Raw genomic sequence first — 19,955 nt, forward strand, 5'->3', positions numbered from 1 at the left:
AATGTATAGAAAATTCAAATACAGTAAAAAGAATTTTATGACTTGGTCCTTTTGTTTGGTTGTTACGTGTCAGTTTTGTAACGGGTTGCGAGATCACGCCCCTGGGGCATGCCCAAAATAGAAACACCACAATTATGTAATTTTACAAAATGTAAAAACAAACATGTTTTAATTCTGTTTATTTTCATTTATTCAAATTTAATTCATTAACTTGACATACTTAAATGAAAAACCCAAAAATACACACAACATTACATTTACAAGAGATCTCAATATGGATGTGCATAAAATAATATAAACAGAAATGTGAAAATATTATATTCAAATTAATTTAAATTAATTAAACATTTAAAACACATATCGGCAGTCAAAAACAATGAAATAAGTACTTTATTTTTATACAAATACAGCTGACAATTTCAATTTGTGATTTTTGATATTTTTTTTTTGCCAGCAATTCAATTAAAATCATTGTTAAAAAAAATGTACTGCCTCTCGTAAATCTGCCTCTAAAAATGCGCCTTACTTTGTGGTAATTTCATAAAAGCTCATATTCCCTTTATTGAAAAAAGACAAACAAGACTTGAAGAAAACCAAAATGGTATAACTACCCATAACATAGCGATATCTAAACCTACATTTTAAAAATGAAAAGGATATTACTAGTTAATAGTAAACATTGTATTTAAATTTATATATTATGATTTAAAACTGTATTTAATTTTCATCTTCTTCTTCGTCTTCCTCCTCCTCATCATCATCTTCATCCTCAGTTACCTGAAAAAATAGATAATCAGAATTATACATTTTTATTTGAAAATTACTAAATTCAGAGATCAGCATCACATGTAGTTTTTTTGATCAAGTAAATATTTATAATAGGCATATAGAAAATTTATACTACGACTGTATTGTGTGACATGCTGTACAGTACTATGCTGTTACGGTAAAATAACATATTTATAAACATGTGTGCATTTTGAAAGCAAGATACTTTATTATAACATTTTGGAATTCTGGATAGTATGTCCATTCACATTTAAAAAAAAATGTATTCCACCCATTAAAGTATATTGAAGCCACTCTGGTAACATAGCATGGATTTGAACCCACTACTCCAGGTTGATAAGCGAGTGTGTCAACCTCTACTACCTCCACTACTGCTACTTTCATTTCATTTTCACAAAATCTAACAACAAATAAATTAATTCAAGTACAGGATGGGAAAACCATTCTTTGTAAACTAAGTTTCATTACAAAGGGGCTATTAGAAAAATCCAGGAACTATGACATGATTTGAACCAAGGGCCATGGGATTGGTAGGCAAGCATGTCAACCACCAAGCCACAGTGCCACTACAATATGAAATAAAATACATTTGTTCATCTTCATGAAACATAATGTAAACTCTAAAAATAAAAAAACACATTTATGCCACAGCTAACTACTAGCTATAATAGTAAACTAAAGGTAAACTACTAAGGGCCATTTTACACAGACAAGCGGTAATGGTAAGCGGAAAACGGCGTAGCTTGTCCCACGTAGAATCCGTAGCTATCCTTAGCGGACCCCTAACATAGATTCTATATTTTTATTACTGTTACCGCTCATCTGTGTAAATTGCCCATTAAACAGAATTGCATCATTACCTCTTCTCCTAGCTCCTTCAATTTACTTCTGTATTTCTCCACTTTGGCATCAGTATCCGTTAATAACACTAATAGGTCATCTAGTTCTTGTTTATTGTCTGCAGCTTCCTTTCTAAACTTCTCTTTCTCGTCTTCTACTCGTGTATTCGTATCTTTTAAATCACCGATTTCCTCTTCAAGCTTCTTAACTTGTGTTGTTAAACTTGAGCAAGTGTCCGTAACAGTTTTAAGTTGATTTTCTATGGTTTGGTTTGTACTGATTAGTTTTTGATTGTCTGAGCTTAGCTTACTATTGTGGTCCTCAGCCTGGGCTAGCTGGGCCTGGCTTTCTGAATGCTTGGCAGTTAAGGCTGCCTTCTCGGCTACAATGTTTGCATTGTCTCCACTAGGGACAGCTTCTCCCTGATGAAAAATCAATATTTTAGAAAATATAAATGCAGTTTATATTATATATATTCACTTTTAAAAAATATATATAATTCTACATGTTAATTTAGTACAAAATACAGAGAATTTTTTATAAGTACTCCTTTATAGTAGTTTTGCCATTACAAAACCAGACACAGCATTACCAAAGGCATCCCTCCACCCACATTTAACTCTAAGCAAAATTATGCACTACCGCCCTCTCTATACATCTTCATTAATAATTAATGGGTAATAAGCGCCAGAAAATGTGATGGTATTTTAAAACAACATTTTGAGAAATCTTTTACAATGAAAAAACAGATAAACAAGAGTGAAAACAACCACTTTGAGTGGCAGTAATCACTGTGTAATATAATAGAAAGTTCATTTACATAAAGAACAACTAGCACAAATAAATATTTGTCAAGAACATAAACTTACAGTCTGTGTTAATTGATTTTTAAGGTCAGTGCATTCGCCCTTTAACCTTTGCTCCTCATCTTTCTGAGCTGCTACAATCAATTTCAATTCATCAATTTCTTTCTTTTGCTCTTGTATTGATGATTGAAATTCAGAAATCTGATTTTGATTTACTCCACTGTCATCAACAAGAACAACCTTGGCATCCGCAATTGTTAAGTCGTTTTTCTGTTGCAAATACAAAAATTAAAACATAGTGCAATAGTATATATGGCTATACAACTACTGGACAATAAATACAAAATAGATCTCCTTCATTCACCCTGTTCTGTGTGACAGTAACACATAATACATACAAAAACAATATAATTAAAAACTAAACATAAAAATAACATTTAATCTTAAGTGACCCTCTTCAGTCCAGGATGACGATCAATACACTGAAAGACAATTCTCTACCCTTTTCAAATAATATTCCAAGTTGAAATATCAGTACACAGGAGAAGCTCATCTCATACGAGGAAATGGGGGTAAAATAATCGTGCCTAAGGATACAAGTAATAAAGCAAAGATAGGTCTTGAACCAATGACTCTCACAATCTAGTCTGATATCCTTCACATCATGTCATACCACTCCCTATATGTACAGCATAGTAAAGTATAAGGGTGTGTGGAGCAGTGTGTTGGACGTTCGACCCTGATTGTGAGATCGAGGTTCGAATCCAACTCTCGCCGTATTGCTTATATCCTTAGGCAAGATACTTTACTTAAGTTTGCCTCTCTCCACCCAGGTGTATAAATGGGAACCTGGTTAGATCAAGACACAACTTTGCGCTGATTACTATCTGCATTATGGGAGTTTCCATACGTGTTTGAAAAAAAAAATGACTGGGGAAATAATGTTCAGCGCTTAGAGATTTCACAACATTAGGCACTATATAAATCCAGGATATTATTATTATTATTAAAGTATTTAAAAAATCATACTGCTGTTTAGTGATATTATGGCAGACTATAGTAATACCTGGAGCTGGGAGAAGGTGATAACTGTAAAATGATCAACATAATTAGTACAACATTGTGATGTACAGTGGTAGTAATAGGAGTGTCCCCTGAATAGGAGTTGATGATAGTGTTAAAATATATATTTCCTCTTGATTGCTTTACAAGTGTCCCGTTTAACAGTGAGCTCTACTGTTCTTACCAATTTTTGTATGACATCATCCTTCTCTGCAGTTTCCTTTCTAAGTGTTTCTTGACTATCTCGCAACTCTTTTAATTCTGCTGCTATTCTTATAGCATCATCACCATTCCCCCCTATAAAAAATACAATAGCAATAATTAAACAACTACTAAAATTTGAAAAAAAAAAGAATATATAAAATTGACATTGATAATTATACTTTTCCGCCACTTTTCTACCAATGATGCAAAGACTACCCTTCGTTTGTGTGACGTTTACAATAAATAACTAACTACAGTGGATCGCTAAACCCCCCCCCCCCCCCATCCCAATACCAAACACATGCCTTTTTCACTTGAGCTTCTTTGAATACTGTTCCGATGAGCTATCATATGGGAGCTTCAAAGTGCTGGAGAACAGGGCAGTGTAAATGGTTTCTTTGCTTTTCTTCATTTTTTGGTTATCTTAAGGATATTTTATGGATCATTTTTGTGTGTAAAGCACTACAAACATTGTATTGAATGCTATATAAGACTACCATTATTATTATTATACCAACCACACAAAAAATATATAATATAAGTCAACTATGAAATGTATTGCTTTGTGGTAAAATCTCTTGAAAGAGTGTTCCTATGTTCCCTTGCATTCTGGTACGTCAGTCCCCAAGCAAAGGGATATTTAAGAAAAGAAAGTGCCTAATCATATGTAACTGCGATTAAAATAACTGCTTCGATCTTGGCCGTGTGCCAGACTGCTTCCTATTAGCAAACCTCAATCAATCAAGAGGCATTCAAGATATAATTCGCAAGGCAAACCGGCCTAGTTGGGTTGTTATTATTGAATTTGTTTAAAATATGTAATGAAAAGATTGCATACCTTGGGCTTTCATTAAGGCATACTGATCTTTAAGCTGTTGTATCTGTGAGGATTGTTCATTTAGCTGTAATTCAGCAGCTTTATGTTCCTTTTGTAGCGCTTCATGTCTTCCACGAAGCTCATTCAAATCATTATCCTACATTATATTATTAAAAAGTAAATTATTAAAACTGACAATTAAAAAAGAAATGAAAGAGATCACTATAAAAACATTTTCATTTCAGGCATTTTACTAGCAGAATATACAAAATATTAATGTATATATATTTTACAATCGCAATAATTTACAATAAGTTCATCTGATTTCATAGTGAGGTATACCGACAGAATACATTACTGTGATGTGTAAATTGTTCATGGATAATAAGATTTAATTACAGTATTTAATATCTTTCTACAAGACTTAAGTGTAAATTTAAATTCTACAACACAATATGATAAAATACATAGAAACTGTGAAATTAATCACTTATTATATGCAGACGATCTTGTATTAATAGGAGACACTGTTAAAGGTTTACAGAGACTGATTAACATCTTGGGTAAATATTGTAATGAATGGGGATTAACTATAAATGTAGAAAAAAATAAAATTATTGTATTTAAAAATGGGGGTAAACTAAAGATGTTTTAAAAAGGAAACTCAATTGAAATTGTTGATTCGTTTAAGTATCTTGGGTTGTATTTAGCCTAAATGGAAGGTGAAATAATACAATACAGTAGATAGTAACTGTTGTCTAGAAAAAATGTATTATTTAAGATAAGATAAATCTTTATTGTCATGAACACAACAAGGTGAACATGAAATTGGTTTTCCTTGATGCTTAAAAACACATACACTATATAAAACATATCAATACAATACAAGTTATATTTACAGAAGGAATACAAAAACAACTATCTTTGAATGCAATGAATTCTAGCATCAAATGAAACTTTGCTAATGAATGGAACCATATAACAAATGACAATACAAAATAATAATAATAATAATAATAATAATAATGGGCAATTCCATAGTGCAGAGGATTTTTTTCCATTTTTTCAAATTAAACCAATCAAACTATATTTGGTATCAAATTAAAGATTATTTTATAGAGAATTAGGTTATATGAAAAAAAAAAAATTAGCGCCTTGATATGATATGGAAAATTTGATTCAAAAATTGATACCTAAAAATGTAATGAAAATGAGAAATGTATGACCTTTTTCAGCTTCAGTAATAAATAATTAGAGTGGTGTAAAAAGTTAAAATCCATGTTATTTCAGTTTAGTACATAACATTTTAGACATAAGACAAAAAAAAATTTCTGATTTTACGTTAATTAATTTTGGCCCAATAATAATAATGTATCATATTTTGTAATTCCGACACAAAAAAGTGTTTTTTTTTAGGATTTCTTATAAAATAATTTCTGTAAAAAATCAAGACTAATGCAAATCAAGCAAGAGTATAGGCATTATATTATGATAATTATTGTTTTTAATTTTTTTTATTTCTTAAGTTATTGAAGTTTAAAAACTGAAATTCCGTCACAAATCATTGGTTGCGGAATTACGTAATTCCACAACACTATTATTTAACATAGTATTGATGCAAAACCATTTTTTAAGCAACTTTTTCTTAGCATGAACACAGCTACCAGCAAAATGTGTACAAAGTTTATGTGGTTGTTTATTATTATGGATCTATGGCTTCTTTTGTTCGATTTTTTTCTCAGGCCTAGGAACTCTAATAATTTATTTTGTTATTTATCACACCTGCCATTAACTAAATGCGAACAATGTCCAATGTACAGAACAAGCTATTACATAACTTCCAGACTTTTCTCATAACTAAAACTTATTCATGTGACTCACTTGCACTCTCAGAATAATTCCCATTGTACAGAAAGAACAACTCCCATATAGTACGGAATAAACAATTCTTTTTAAATGAAACAAATGAACCTATAAACGCACAGAAAGGAGATTTTGTTCTTATCAAATATACCATAGAAAGAAGCAAGAACATTTTTAACTATGTTGCAATAGTTGATGACATTCCTAAAGACAAACCAGAACTTAACATTATTCATTTATATAAGTTTGATAAAGAAGGGAAGATTTTTGTTGTTAAAGACTTGGTTGGGACTTATGGGATAATTAATAGAGATCAAATTGTATCTGTACTCCCAGCACCATTGATGGACTCTAAAGAAAGGTATCACTTTAAAGAACCACTTCCACAAAGCTATGGGATAAAATGTTTTTTTGGAATACGGTCAATAGTCACTGTTAACTTAAACATGTAAATAACATTAATTCAACTGTATAATTCCGTAATCATATTCATATTTCACCTAAATATCACAATACAATAATAGAAAATGTAATTTTATTCTTATCAGATATTGGTATGTGTTCATTATTATATTTAGTAATATTTCTAATTCAAAATACTCTATATAATCCATATATTAAAACAAAATAAGTTCATATTTTTGTGATATTAATATCTGTTTTTAGAACCATTAGATCAAATGAAATAATGTTTTTTTTTTAACATTGCAACAATTTTATAAGACTGTTTTTTCTTAATATATTGTGTTTTGCCTTTAAAATTATTCAGAAACCCTTATTAAATAAATTTAAAGATGGTCTGCAGATTTCAATTTCAGAGGTAATTCCGTCACTGTAATTCCGTCACCGGACCATGTGTCAAATTATTACTATATATCAAAAACTGAAACTTTTTTTTAAAAATAAAAACTTATGTTCAATACTACATTAAATAATGGCTAAATTTAATGTATTAATTTTTTTAATTTCCAGTACAATTCAAAGAGTTTTAATGAAATGTTTAGTGGTAAAAATGAGGTGGTTTTTCGGCGAAATTCCGTCACGGTATATGTTTTATGATATTATAAAAAAATATGGTTGGTTTTTTAATTTTTTTTTTGTGGAAATAATTAGTAGAATCACTAGCTATTAAACTATTAAACTTGTTTTAAAATCTGCCTTAAACTAAAAAAGATACAAGGAATTAAAATGTAAAATTATGGAAAATGTGTAATTCCGTCACCGTGGAATTGCCCTAATAATAATAATAATAATATTAATAATATAATAATAATAATAATACCTGTACTCTTATGATATCTTTATATTGTGTCACAATGTTATCATGATCTTCTACTGTCTTTTTGCTTTCAGCATCTTCAGCAGACGTAACAGATTTACAAAGGTTTCCTATAGAAGTAATACAAACATTATACATAAAATTATTTCTTGTACATAAATTAGGTTTACTAGAATGAAGGGACACCATCTAATTAGTGAATGTATGATGACCTCTCTGTGGCCGGATTGTGAAATTGTTCTAAAAAATACAATGGTCGCAATCACAATCGTAATCCTAACATAGCGGAAGGCTATACAGGTGCAAAAGTTGTTTAGGAGGGGATAGAACAAAAAATTCGGGTTTATGGTGCTATAATCATATTAGTTATTAGTAATATTATTTCTTTTGAGATATAATAATGCAAAGTTCCATTTCATTTTTTTTTTCAATTTTATTCCCTCCTTTTAGTCCCTTGTCATCTTTAGTCTCACATTCCTTTTAGCAGTCTTAAATAATGATTTTATTAATACAATTATTTTTCTCTCAAGAATCCATGTCTAAAATCTGAGGAATCGATTGACGAAGCATGTTTTAATGTCAATGCATGCGCACAATAATTTAAGATTACATAACTAAAACAATTGGAAGCTCCCTAATATCTATGGCGATTTAACTGCATTTTACCTTCTAACTGTTTGTATAAAGACGTAAACTCGTAGTCAATTAGTAAATGTTCAGGCTGTGTATATCGTAACTGAGGCTTCTGGGCTGCCATTGTGTAACTCTCGTGCTTCGTCACCGACACTAGTTTTTCAACAAGCGATTCTAAGCCAACTCGTTTTGTAATTAAATTTCTAAGACTCTCACTGCAAATAAAAGTATAAACATAATTTTTAAGATTTAAAAAATTTTTTTTTTTGCGAGTTGTAATTATACAGGTAATATGGTTTGTGCAACATATTATTAGTATTTACACATTTTACACATAGGTCATAACAAGTAACCGTGTGAAAAATTGTTATTTTTCCACTTGAATTTTGGAATAAATAAATCAATTGGCCTCATATGTTTTGTAGAAAAAATTTATTGATTTTACCAACATAAAGTTGAAAATTACATATTTCCAAGAATCATATACCTTTGGTACTATCTTTTGTTGAAAAAAACAAAAAGATGAGGAAATGAGTCTAATAATTTAAAATTCTTAACAGTGTGTGCATTCAAAGGTTCCATTCTCACGGAATACAAATAATCTTTCTTTTGTAACAAAATGACAATAGTAACAAAGATAAGGGGTTTTTTAACCTTGTATATCACATGTGGCATTATAAAGATGAACTTTACTTGCACTGTCATAGAAATATAATTACTGACATGGTATTTTTTGGGGATTTTCTTTTGAAATTTAAACTTAAATTCTTGGAGATGCTTATATTTATTTCCGACTAGTCCTATTCCCTATGTTTATTAGATCTAATTTCACGTCACAAACTACATACAATGTAAAAATAAAGACTGTAATGGTCCTATTGCGATAACCTTTTTTTCGTCTTTAAACGGTTAAAAATAAGATTCTATAATTTAAGCTGCCTGCTATAAATCCCAACATGCATTGTGCGCAGATTACTATTTTTGTTTTTCTTCTATGATTCACCCACTTTCCATTGATCATGAATGTCAAAAACAAAACAGAATTTTTTCAGCAAAAATATAAGGTTTTCCCCAGTCTGTGTTAACGGATTCTGGCAAAAACAATTAATGCAGCAAATAGACTACGTTAGGCTAGGCCTATGGTTAGCGTACGATGTACATGACCTTCAATGAATATCTAGGATTTCAAATATATCAATAAAAAAAGCCTTCAAAATGCTATAAGTTATAAAAATTGCAATTGATTATGTGAGGCATACAAGTCCTTACCTTGTAAATGTGGCATTTGAATTATCATTAAAATGAACCGAGATTCCCAAAAGGAATGAACATAAGCCTTGAACTAGTGCCTCCTGTTCATCTACGTGCTCAGCTACTTGTGCCATAAGCTGTTTAATAATTAAAGAATATTATATCACACAAAGTTTTCCATTTTTTTCGCGCCGTTCCTTTAGGCAGTTATATTCAAGAGAACGGAAGCATTGGGAACCAGTTACCATGCGGTAGCTTATAGTTTACTACGGCTGAAAAAATGGGTATTTGGAAACTCAATGCACGTCTGGGAAAAAATTGTGTCTATGAAAACATTTGCTGATATTATATTGAGATGCATGTAGACGGTAGTTATCGTGAGATGAGTAGTGTTGTTTATATAATTCTTTTAATTGTTGTTTATTTTCAAGCCTTAATTCAATTTCATAGGACTGGAGATGTAAAACATACTATCTCCACTCTGTAATTGCATATCATGTCTTTAACAAAAAAAGGATACAAATGGCACATTGGCTGAATTAGCTAAGAAATGCGTGACAGCTAGCTGACAGTTGGCTAGCCATGAACAAAGTAACATCAGTAGGCCCAGTCTCGTTTGAACCTTAGCTGTTGGCTACAAAAAGAAGCAAATTGAAAATAAATTATTATTATTATTGTGGTTGCAATAAACTGTGTGTATTATTATTAAAAAATAAATGAATGCATTCCATTTCATTTATTTCGTCAACAATAGAGAATGACAGGATTCCCAAAAGCGAACTAAATCAAATCAAGTGGGTCTCCAAAGCAAAACATAATCATCCAACAATAAAATACAAAATGACAACATTTAAAACAACGTGAAGATTTAAAAGCAGTAACTGCAGTAGAGTAATTTTGACATGATTCTTTCAATGGAAGACTTCATTAACAACTTTGTCCAACAAATCATGATTCTATAGCATACCATATATTTGCATTAGATAAAAAATACAATTGCTATTTTAAATAAATCCTCAACATTTAAATTGCAAAAAAACAACACCTTACCGAAGATAGCATATTGGTACATTGCTGTAAGAGAGACACTGAGGGATTGCCAGGGCCTGTAGCCAGTTGCACACGTAGAAGCTGTTCTTTCTGGCTTGGGTTGTCCTTCAGGGCATGTGCAAGAGCAACAGATGCGCACCAGTTGGACACAGAATCCTGGCTAAACAGTCCACCGCATAGTAGCTGACCGGCTGTAACAGCAGAAGCTGTGCAACAAAGAAAATTTGGTAGAAAAGCATTTTTGTTATCGATAGAAAATATTATATATTTGATTGATCACTTTATTTCAGAATAAAATTCAATATTTATATACAAGCAATACAAAACGGCAAATCACACTAAAATAGGATTTTCTCCCATTTAGTGAAGGAATTTGAAGATCATAACAGATAGTTCGTAGTACACCTAACAAGATCATTTTAACTATTCAAAACTCTTATTCTACAACTTGCGGACATGCTCGTAAAAAGAGGGAACTCTCCTCGTGGAGAGAGTAGTACTCTTTGTTAAATAAACAGAAATCAACAACACAATTATTTAATAATTAGACTTATATATATTTTTGTAATGGAAAGATGAACATTATGGCATGCAGCTATAAATATCAAATTTTGAATGTAAAAAATCACTGCCCAATCACTCTCCATTTTAATTGTCTAAATTTTTGCCAATCTCACCATCTGCTGTGGCTGGTAAAAGAGTTGATATAATCTGTTCTTGTCCAACCTCATTCTTGTATAAGAAGCATTGAAAACAGTAGAGTACGGCACAGCGAAGAACAAACGGTTGCTTTTCATTCACCATGGACATCACAAGCACAACAATTGCAGGCCTACAAAAAGTAATAAAGAAATGTATTTCTCCTTTATTTTGGTACTAATCCCAGCTATTCTGATTTAAAAATAGCCATAAATGTGTAAAGCTAGAGAGAGAATTCACTATGGCAAAAAGTAATAACAAAGAAATGTATTTCTCCTTTTAAATTTTGGTACTAATCCCTGCTATTCTGATTTAAAAATAGCCATAAATGTGTATAGCTAGAGAGAAAACCCACTATGGCAAAAAGTAATAACAAAGAAATGTATTTCTCCTTTATTTTGGTACTAATTCCTGCTATTCTGATTTAAAAATAGCCATAAATGTGTATAGCTAGAGAGAGAACTCACTATGGCAAAAAGTAATAACAAAGAAATGTATTTCTCCTTTATTATGGTACTAATTCCTGCTATTCTGATTTCAAAATAGCCATAAATGTATATAGCTAGAGAGAGAACTCACTATGGCAAAAAGTAATAACAAAGAAATGTATTTCTCCTTTATTTTGGTACTAATTCCTGCTATTCTGATTTCAAAATAGCCATAAATGTATATACAGTAGCTAGAGAGAGAACCCACTATGGCTGCATCAGTCAGCCAATTAAATATGCTAGTTTGAACCTGCATCCACGAGCGCATTGCAGATTGTTGAGCATATGAAGGAGAGCATAATCTATAGATATTCCTCATACGCGAAAATTTAAGTCATTTATAAAAAAAACATTGATTGCATTGCATTAACAATACAATTTATAAAAACTGTTTATGTGGGTTTAATAATACTTATAATTAGTAACTTTATTAATATTACAGTTGACATTTTGAAGAGATCCCGTACTGTTCTAGCTTACCTTGGTGGTGTTGACGGAGCGCTAACTGATGCAAAAAACTCTTGGTTTGTTTTTGATCCTCTAATAACCTCTGACACAGTATTTATTGTCTGTAAAGAATAATATAAACAAAGGTATTATTTTATTTTTCAATTTACACAAATCTGTTCTACACACTTTTTTTCCCATGCAACATTCTGAAATCTGGGTAGTTAAGGAATTGACAGGAGCTATATCAATACCAATTGGGTTATAAGCATGTGTTGACATTTGTTGCTTTGTAGTGTATAGCATTGTATAATATAAAGTGGATTGCCATTTAGTTTGGTTTTTTCATAAATAACTTGGTGGTTAATGTGATTCAACCCTGACCTAATAAAAAGGTTGTACCTCAAGGCTGTGAATCACCTTTCTGTCCTGAGCCTCAAATCAGAATTTTATAAGTACAATATTATAGTTTATTCATTGAGTGAACTTGCTGTTGGATGTAAATTAAGAAAAAAAACTCCTGAATCTTTATTTAATTTTTTTTATTTTTTATTTTATTCAATCGAAACCAACAGCGATAATTACCGCCACTAACAGGTTTGATACAAACAAAGCCAGGACTGTTTAAAGCACCTTGATTGGTCCTAACATTGCTCAAGGGCTTCTCTCGTCCAGTGTGCCCACCTTGAGGAAAGGCATGAGCCAATACGTCTGAGGTAGATACTAGATGCAGGGGCTGCCATAAGAGTCAGCAGTGCTGATTTCAAATGCCTAACGGGACCCCAGCTCCATATACAGCACCCGATATTCCCAGATGGTCTCCCATCCAAGCTCTAACCAGGCCCAACGTTGCTTAACTTCGGTGATCTGACTAACGTGGTAAAGCCGTATTTTCAACGTGGTAAAGCCGTATTTTCAACGTGGTAAAGCCATATGACTTGGTTTGCCCTTTCTTTTGAGATTTTCCAATATAAACAGGCCATAAAAAATAATACAAATTCTAGAGTCTATTAAAACAAACCTCTGTGAGTATGTCAGCAGGCACACCACTAGCCATCAATATAGTGCACAACTGTTTCAACAGACCACATTGGTGGATCACTTTCTGACAAGTAGCTGTAGCTTGTTGTGGGTTGCTAGGCGACACTAAAGTCCGAACCACCTGAAGCATTGAATTTACATTGTTGACCTTCTGAGCTGACCATCCAACATCCAGACTTTTTGGTTCGTTGTTTTGAAGATCAAAAAAGGGGGCCAACTTTTGTACATACCTAAATAAAAATAAGTATAAGTACCATATTAGAATAATAATAAAATGCAGCATAGACATAGATATAATAATAAACATCTATATAAATTAAAAATTAAAAACAATTTGAAAAAAAAACTAATACTACTAATGTTCCACAAGTACTAAAATACAAGAAACACAAAAAAAAGGCTAAAAAAATTACAATAGTATTACCTTCCTTCCTTGAAAAACGTCTGATTCGAACTGTTCTTTTTTAATAAATTAAGCAACAAGAGAAGACAATCTTCAACCACAATACCGCCCTCACTACCACCTTCCTCCGAGATAATTTCAATCAGCCTTTCAAATGCATTTTCAAAAGCTACAATCTTTTGAATGTTTGCATTATTTTTTGTGAGTTGGACCAGCAAAAGTAGACCCTAAAAATATAAACAAAATAAAAAAATAAAACAATTTATCATGTTAAATTACTAATTGTTCGTATGTTAATTAAATGTTTTCAATACACAGTTTTAATGTGGCACAGTATTCATAGAATGAAAGCAAATGGTCAAATCAATATAAATGGCAGTCCTTTGTTTTTAAGTAGAGTAAGTAAATCTTTATTCTCTTGGGAAATTCTCAAAAGCTCCAAAAAAAAAAAAGCTTCTGTAGGAAATGTTTTCCTCCTGCTTTTACGAAAGACTGAAATAGATTTAAGATAAGTGTACAAGTTATAATGTGCATTCTAACTACATATCTGTGTGTACTAGGCTGTGGCTTTAATTAGTGTTTGGTAAACAATAAACAAACAAGCTTACATCATTTCGTATTACTTCACGACTATCCGATAGCAGGTCCATCAGTTTTGATACACCCATTGGACTGACCAGCACACACTGTTGAACTTGAGTTGACCGGTGGACTGTTAATGCGGTCAAAAGCTTAACTGCAGGCCATCGAACTTTAAAGTCAAACTCCTAATTTATATACACAACATATAAATGAGTGAACAGATTAAAGCATAGGAAGGAAGAAGCACAATCTACATTATTTGAACAGAGTATATAATAAGTTGCAATCTGTCTCTACTCTTTGAATGTTAAATTAATTTTGTCTTTTGCTTGTGTGTCTGCAGATTAAAAGGTGGCAGCTTGGGGTGCGGGGTTAGATGCTGAGAGTTATTTGCCGCCATCTGATTTTATTTTCTATATTTTTGCCTCTTAGATTTCTTTAATCCCATATTAAATATATGATTTTCATTTTATTGAATATAAGACATTCAAGTTGTTTTCAAACATACCTCTAGTAGATCTAAAAGGAGTGTAACATTTTCAGGTTTTTTGATAAATATTTCTGTGAACTGTTCTCCAAGATGAGACTCATCTGCCTTCTTTACTTCACCATTGGAAAGTTCCTCTGAAACAATCAACATAACACTGGATTAAACTGACCATAAAAATTATAATCTGCACTTATGGTCAAATTAACTGACTACAAGTTAACTGACAATAGCCTATGCTTTGCCAAAGAATATAAAAATACCCTAATGGCACCCCTGTACCATAATAGACTAATCCGTCAACCACAACCTTGTGTGGGCATTCCCCAACCACTCTCCCTGGCTCAACTTATCACTCATTCCTTTTCATATAAATAATCTCAGGGGAGAACATGGTCTATTTCATATTTTTAACAATTTTATATTCAATAAACCATTTTATATTTCTCCACATTTTATCAGCACAAATATTCTATGGACATTATGTTAGAATTGTCGTCATGTTTACACAACTCACTAGTAAATTAAATGTTTTCATATTTTACCTTCATCTTCATCAACAGAGTTTGAAATAGTGTTATATAATGTATCAAGTGCATATCCCACAATCTCTCCATCTGATCGATCGTTCAGTAGTACATTAATCAGAATTTCCATGGACTGTGTGCCCACTTCCAAACGGAAAGTCTATAGTAAATAAAATAATTAAAAAAAACCATTATAGAAATTGCTGAACTGGTTTTAAAATAGATTCATAGAACACTAATTGAGTAGGTGAATAAAAGGAGGGTGGGGAGGGGAAAACCCCTGCTAAATTTTAGGGCATTAGGTTCAGTTCACACCTCTTCTCTATTTCAAAATCATCAATGGATACGGCACTGCTAATAGCAATTACAGGGACGATTATTTTGGACAAGTCGTTTACATACTATACCTTTGACAAAGCTTTAAGTGCACGAACAGCATCGCGCCTGTCATCAAGTAGGGTAGATGACTGAACACGATCACACAACTTGGAAACCTGAATTATAAAATAAATTTAAAAAAATGATGTTTATGATGACCCATTAATTTAATTCATGTCAGACATCCTTATCTAGAAAAAAAAACCAGTTTTTCTGGTTAGAGTTCTACGATTTCAATAGTAGGCCTCCTGCAGGCAGTAGGCCTAGGTAAAGTAGGGATTAGGTCAAGTTGAGCCGCCGCCATAAAAAAAACGTTATTTTCTATGAAATTTTAATGCTAACTTTTGCCATCGTTTGTTTTAATAATAGAAGTTTATTAAGAATAACGATGTATATTCAAAAGTTAATATCGCGGTTTTTAGTATAGGCCTATATTATTAAATATTACAATTAAAGAAATAATTATGGTCTAGGCCTGCCTAGTAGGCCTAAATACACGCACTGCTGGACAATTTAAACCACATCAAACAGTCACAGACAGTTGTTGCGGTTGTCCACGTTCTGCCTTTCTTTAGTAGATTCTGCCAACTTCCTACGTCTACTTTTTAGAGAAGATTGACAGACGATCGGGCTTTTTTTACGACGATCGTAAATAAGACGGCGTCCATTGCCATGGAAAAAACGATTATCACGATTGACACACCAATGCATATTTTATTTTAAGGGAATCCCCGGTCAGCAAAAACATGTAGCTGAACATCCGCCAAAAATGTTTAATCACCTTAAACAAACTGTATATGATCATTTCACTGAATTATTTAATATAAAAAATTAATGGAAAACTCGTACATCATTATTGCACACACTATTAGTATTAATGCATATTTTTTTTTTATATAAAATGGAAATCCTCGGTCAAAAACAAGTATGTTGAGGAAGTATTTGCCAAAATGTTTAATCGCCTTAAACAAACTGATCTGATTTCACTGAATTATTTAATAAAAAAATATAAATGGAAATGTTGGGTGAACCTAAGATCACGAAAACTAAGACCCAAGATTACCATTTAGTTCTCTTTTGCACCTGCCTTGTATTTTAACTCTAAATTTGTTAACCAACTTTATCCTGAATACCACACCTTAGAATTAGATGAAGAAGAATCTATAACAATAAAGTCTATAAATAAATTGATGATTTTATGCGAATTTCGCATACTCTATGTTCAATATAATATTTTGTTTCTATGGAATGCCAAAAGAACAACATTAATAGAGGGCCAACAACTATGTGGAATCCATCAATTTAACTCATTTTGTTGTGCTAATCTTGTTCAATTCAATATACTAGAGGGTGAGCTCGCTTCGCTCGCTCCCCCTCTAGGAAGTGTAGACGATGGTTCTCGGAATGATAATGTTCTCCTTATACATTTTCTGTCGGTTACCATTATTGAAAATGCTTGACATTCGTAAAACTGAACTACTTTGTTTCACAGTGTTTTAGATGATTAATAACATTTTAAAGTATAGTTTTTATTGTTTGGTAGGGCCCTTTGGGGAGGCGGAGGTCATTTGAGGGAGGTGCTTATTCGAGGGATATATGTTAAATTTTTTAGTTCTAATAATATGGTAACATTTATAATCAAATGAAATCCTCTCATAGATATGAAAAGTGGTAAAAACGAATAACAAATGCTTGGTAAATTGCAGATAACAGTGCGGTGAATTCTACTACAAATAGTATAATTGTGTTATTATAAATATGTGGATGGACGTTTATTAGATAGTTAGGTTGTGGGGGGGGGGGGGGGTATTATTCAAAGTGATGTTTTATTGGAGAGGCGTTTATTCAAATGAATACCATCCTAATAATTATTAATACATTATTTAATTTAATCATCTTTTGAAACTAACTGCCGTGACAGAGTGGGCCCAAGAAAGAAGACATTACGACTTGCAACATGGGCAGACATCTCGGTCCTAACGGGACACAGGGAGATAGCCTACAGTTATTCCTGCAAGCTTACTCAATAAAACTCAGCTATCGGGATTTCACTCGAAAAATGTCTTATCAAATCTCCCTATGTAATTTTATAATACTATTCCCCACAATATATTCTGATTCTTTATGGCGTATATTTAATTTGATCTTTATTAATTTGCAGTATAATTCCTATTATTTAACTACTGTACCTTCACACACGTGTGGTATGTTTTAAAATAAACAAAAAACTGAAATGGCTATGATTAATGGCCAATTTTTTTTTCGTCTTCCAAAGGGACACTGTATTGATTGATGGAAAGTGCCTGTTTCCAGTCACCTTTAGGGTCAAATCTATTATTTTAACTGCTCCCTTGTGTATAAAAGAGAGAAAATATTTGAAACTAAGGTGAACTTATCTTAAACCCGGAAATTACTTTGACCGGGAAGAATTGAAATTGAGAGGAAAATCCAATGTTGAAATCATAAATGTTGTTAAAAAACTCTTTATAATATCTTCCTAAGATATAAATATGGAACAATAGCGTCGGCGTGCACACTAATGTTATCAAATCTACGTTTCGCGGTACATCTCGGATAGATAAGGTAGGTATCCAAGGCGGAGATTTGTACCGAAGTTTTTGCATCGTGCTCGCCTATGTCAGAATTAACCATAATTTATATATAGATTTTGTCACGGTCAATACAAATAAAATGTTAATGTTGATACTTTACAGGGTTTCGTTTAAGAATAAAATAGACAAATTCATCATATCCCCTTAGGTCGCCCTTATGACTATTGACTAGTCCTAGGGTAAGTAGTGATGCTGATTTTAAGGTCGATTAATATTCTTTGAAAATAGAAAAGTACTGTATCAGCTGTAACATATATTACAGCATTTTTATTGACAAATTCTATTGAAATTAAACGAGCAATTCACTAATAAATGCATTAAATGTAGACGCATTCCATCAAGTTTTTAGTCCTCTATTATTGTTGCTCTTTTGGCGCTCTATATAAACGAAAATATTGTTGGAAGTTGAGTATACGAAAGAGTGTGTGTGAAACGCGTTTTTATTTATGATGAAACCTACTATGTTTAAAATTGTGTATAGATAAGCTGTCGTATATCTTAGAATTTGTAATCTTATGTCTTGGGTCTTAGGTTTTGTGATCTTACAGTAGGTCTGGGGTCTTAGCTTTCGTGATCTTAGGTTTCGTGACACCCTGGAAACGTTGTCTATTTAACACTATAGATGCATGTTGTTTTTTCAATATAATAAAAGGGGAATCCCGCGGTCAGCAAAAACATGTCAAGCGTGATTCGACCCCACAGCCCTGCTGGCTTTTTGCTTTTAATACCAATAAAAATGTACATAACAGTAGAAAAAGGTAACAAAGTACAATCTTAACGCTCAAAATACTCTGTTAAAAACTTAACACAATATTTCACTTCATATCGGTATGTAGGCATAGGCCTATATGAACTCAATTATATAAACTACCTAGGCTAGGCCTAGGCCAATAATGGAACGGATTTACAAACGATACAATTGGCTATCGGGCCCAACGATTAAGACTATTGGGCCCAAAGCCTAAGACGATATCGGGCACATACAAAAATGGGCCCGATCGTCTCTATGATGCCTCGGATCGTCCTTGGGCCCCGATCTTCTGATCACCGGCAATAATTAACGCCCAGCTTAAACGTTCAGTCTTCTAGGCTAGCCTAGCTAGGCCTAGGCCTAGATACCAAACTAAAGCTTTCAATTTGATTTTATGGTTTTTGGTTTCATAATTCTAGAATAGGCCGAAGCCTTACCGTCTCTGCACCCGATGGCTTGAGCCCAGGATCTTGATTCCCTCCAAATATATTGAAAAAACTCATCTTTCTACCAAGATGTTTCACCTTCTTTACGGTGTATGTTGTGGATAAAAATGCCAGGTTGCGAACGTGGCGATCATATCCAGGCTGATGAGTATGCGCATGCGTAACCACTTTCCTACAAAACTTCTTTATAAAAATTATGCCTTAAATCTTCTTAAATATTCTTTATTCATCATCAAAAACGAAACATAACAAATACAAAATAGTCCTAATTTAGAAAGGCAAATAATAAATGCAAAGAAAAAACTTAAAGTGAACTTAAACGCAAACAAATGATACGATATTCGCATAATAGGCTTAGCTACTTCTTAAAATAGACTTTCGGCCCTATGCTTTTCATTTTTTCCGAGTTAACTAAAATGAAAAAATAATATCAAATATAGCACGAGGAAATGAATTAATTTAAACACTTTTTATGCTACAAAATCAAGAATGCCGATTAT

The 19,955-nt window shown here is 32.2% G+C and overlaps 1 protein-coding gene across 2 annotated transcripts; it reads right to left on the minus strand.

Moving 5' to 3' along the window:
* Positions 1 to 12: 12 nt before the first annotated feature.
* LOC140050861 (general vesicular transport factor p115-like) lies at positions 13 to 19,587 on the minus strand. Of its 2 annotated transcripts, none has more exons than XM_072095826.1 (19): positions 19,447 to 19,587; positions 15,676 to 15,762; positions 15,287 to 15,428; positions 14,763 to 14,878; positions 14,281 to 14,436; positions 13,694 to 13,899; positions 13,250 to 13,499; positions 12,262 to 12,350; positions 11,272 to 11,426; positions 10,595 to 10,800; positions 10,065 to 10,178; positions 9,563 to 9,681; positions 8,327 to 8,508; positions 7,664 to 7,770; positions 4,540 to 4,675; positions 3,682 to 3,794; positions 2,499 to 2,705; positions 1,650 to 2,051; positions 13 to 777 (listed from the first exon to the last, which is right to left on the minus strand). In XM_072095826.1, the coding sequence occupies exons 1-19, from the start codon at positions 19,510 to 19,512 to the stop codon at positions 718 to 720; spliced, it is 2,913 nt and encodes a 970-aa protein (XP_071951927.1). In that variant the 5' UTR covers positions 19,513 to 19,587; the 3' UTR covers positions 13 to 717. The 2 variants fall into 2 exon arrangements, with proteins under 2 accessions (XP_071951927.1, XP_071951926.1); XM_072095825.1 differs by having other exon boundaries at positions 14 to 777; positions 14,281 to 14,439.
* Between the last annotated feature and the right edge of the window lie 368 nt (positions 19,588 to 19,955).

The sequence above is a fragment of the Antedon mediterranea genome, chromosome 6 (assembly GCF_964355755.1).
Source record: "Antedon mediterranea chromosome 6, ecAntMedi1.1, whole genome shotgun sequence".
Classification (NCBI taxonomy): domain Eukaryota; kingdom Metazoa; phylum Echinodermata; class Crinoidea; order Comatulida; family Antedonidae; genus Antedon; species Antedon mediterranea.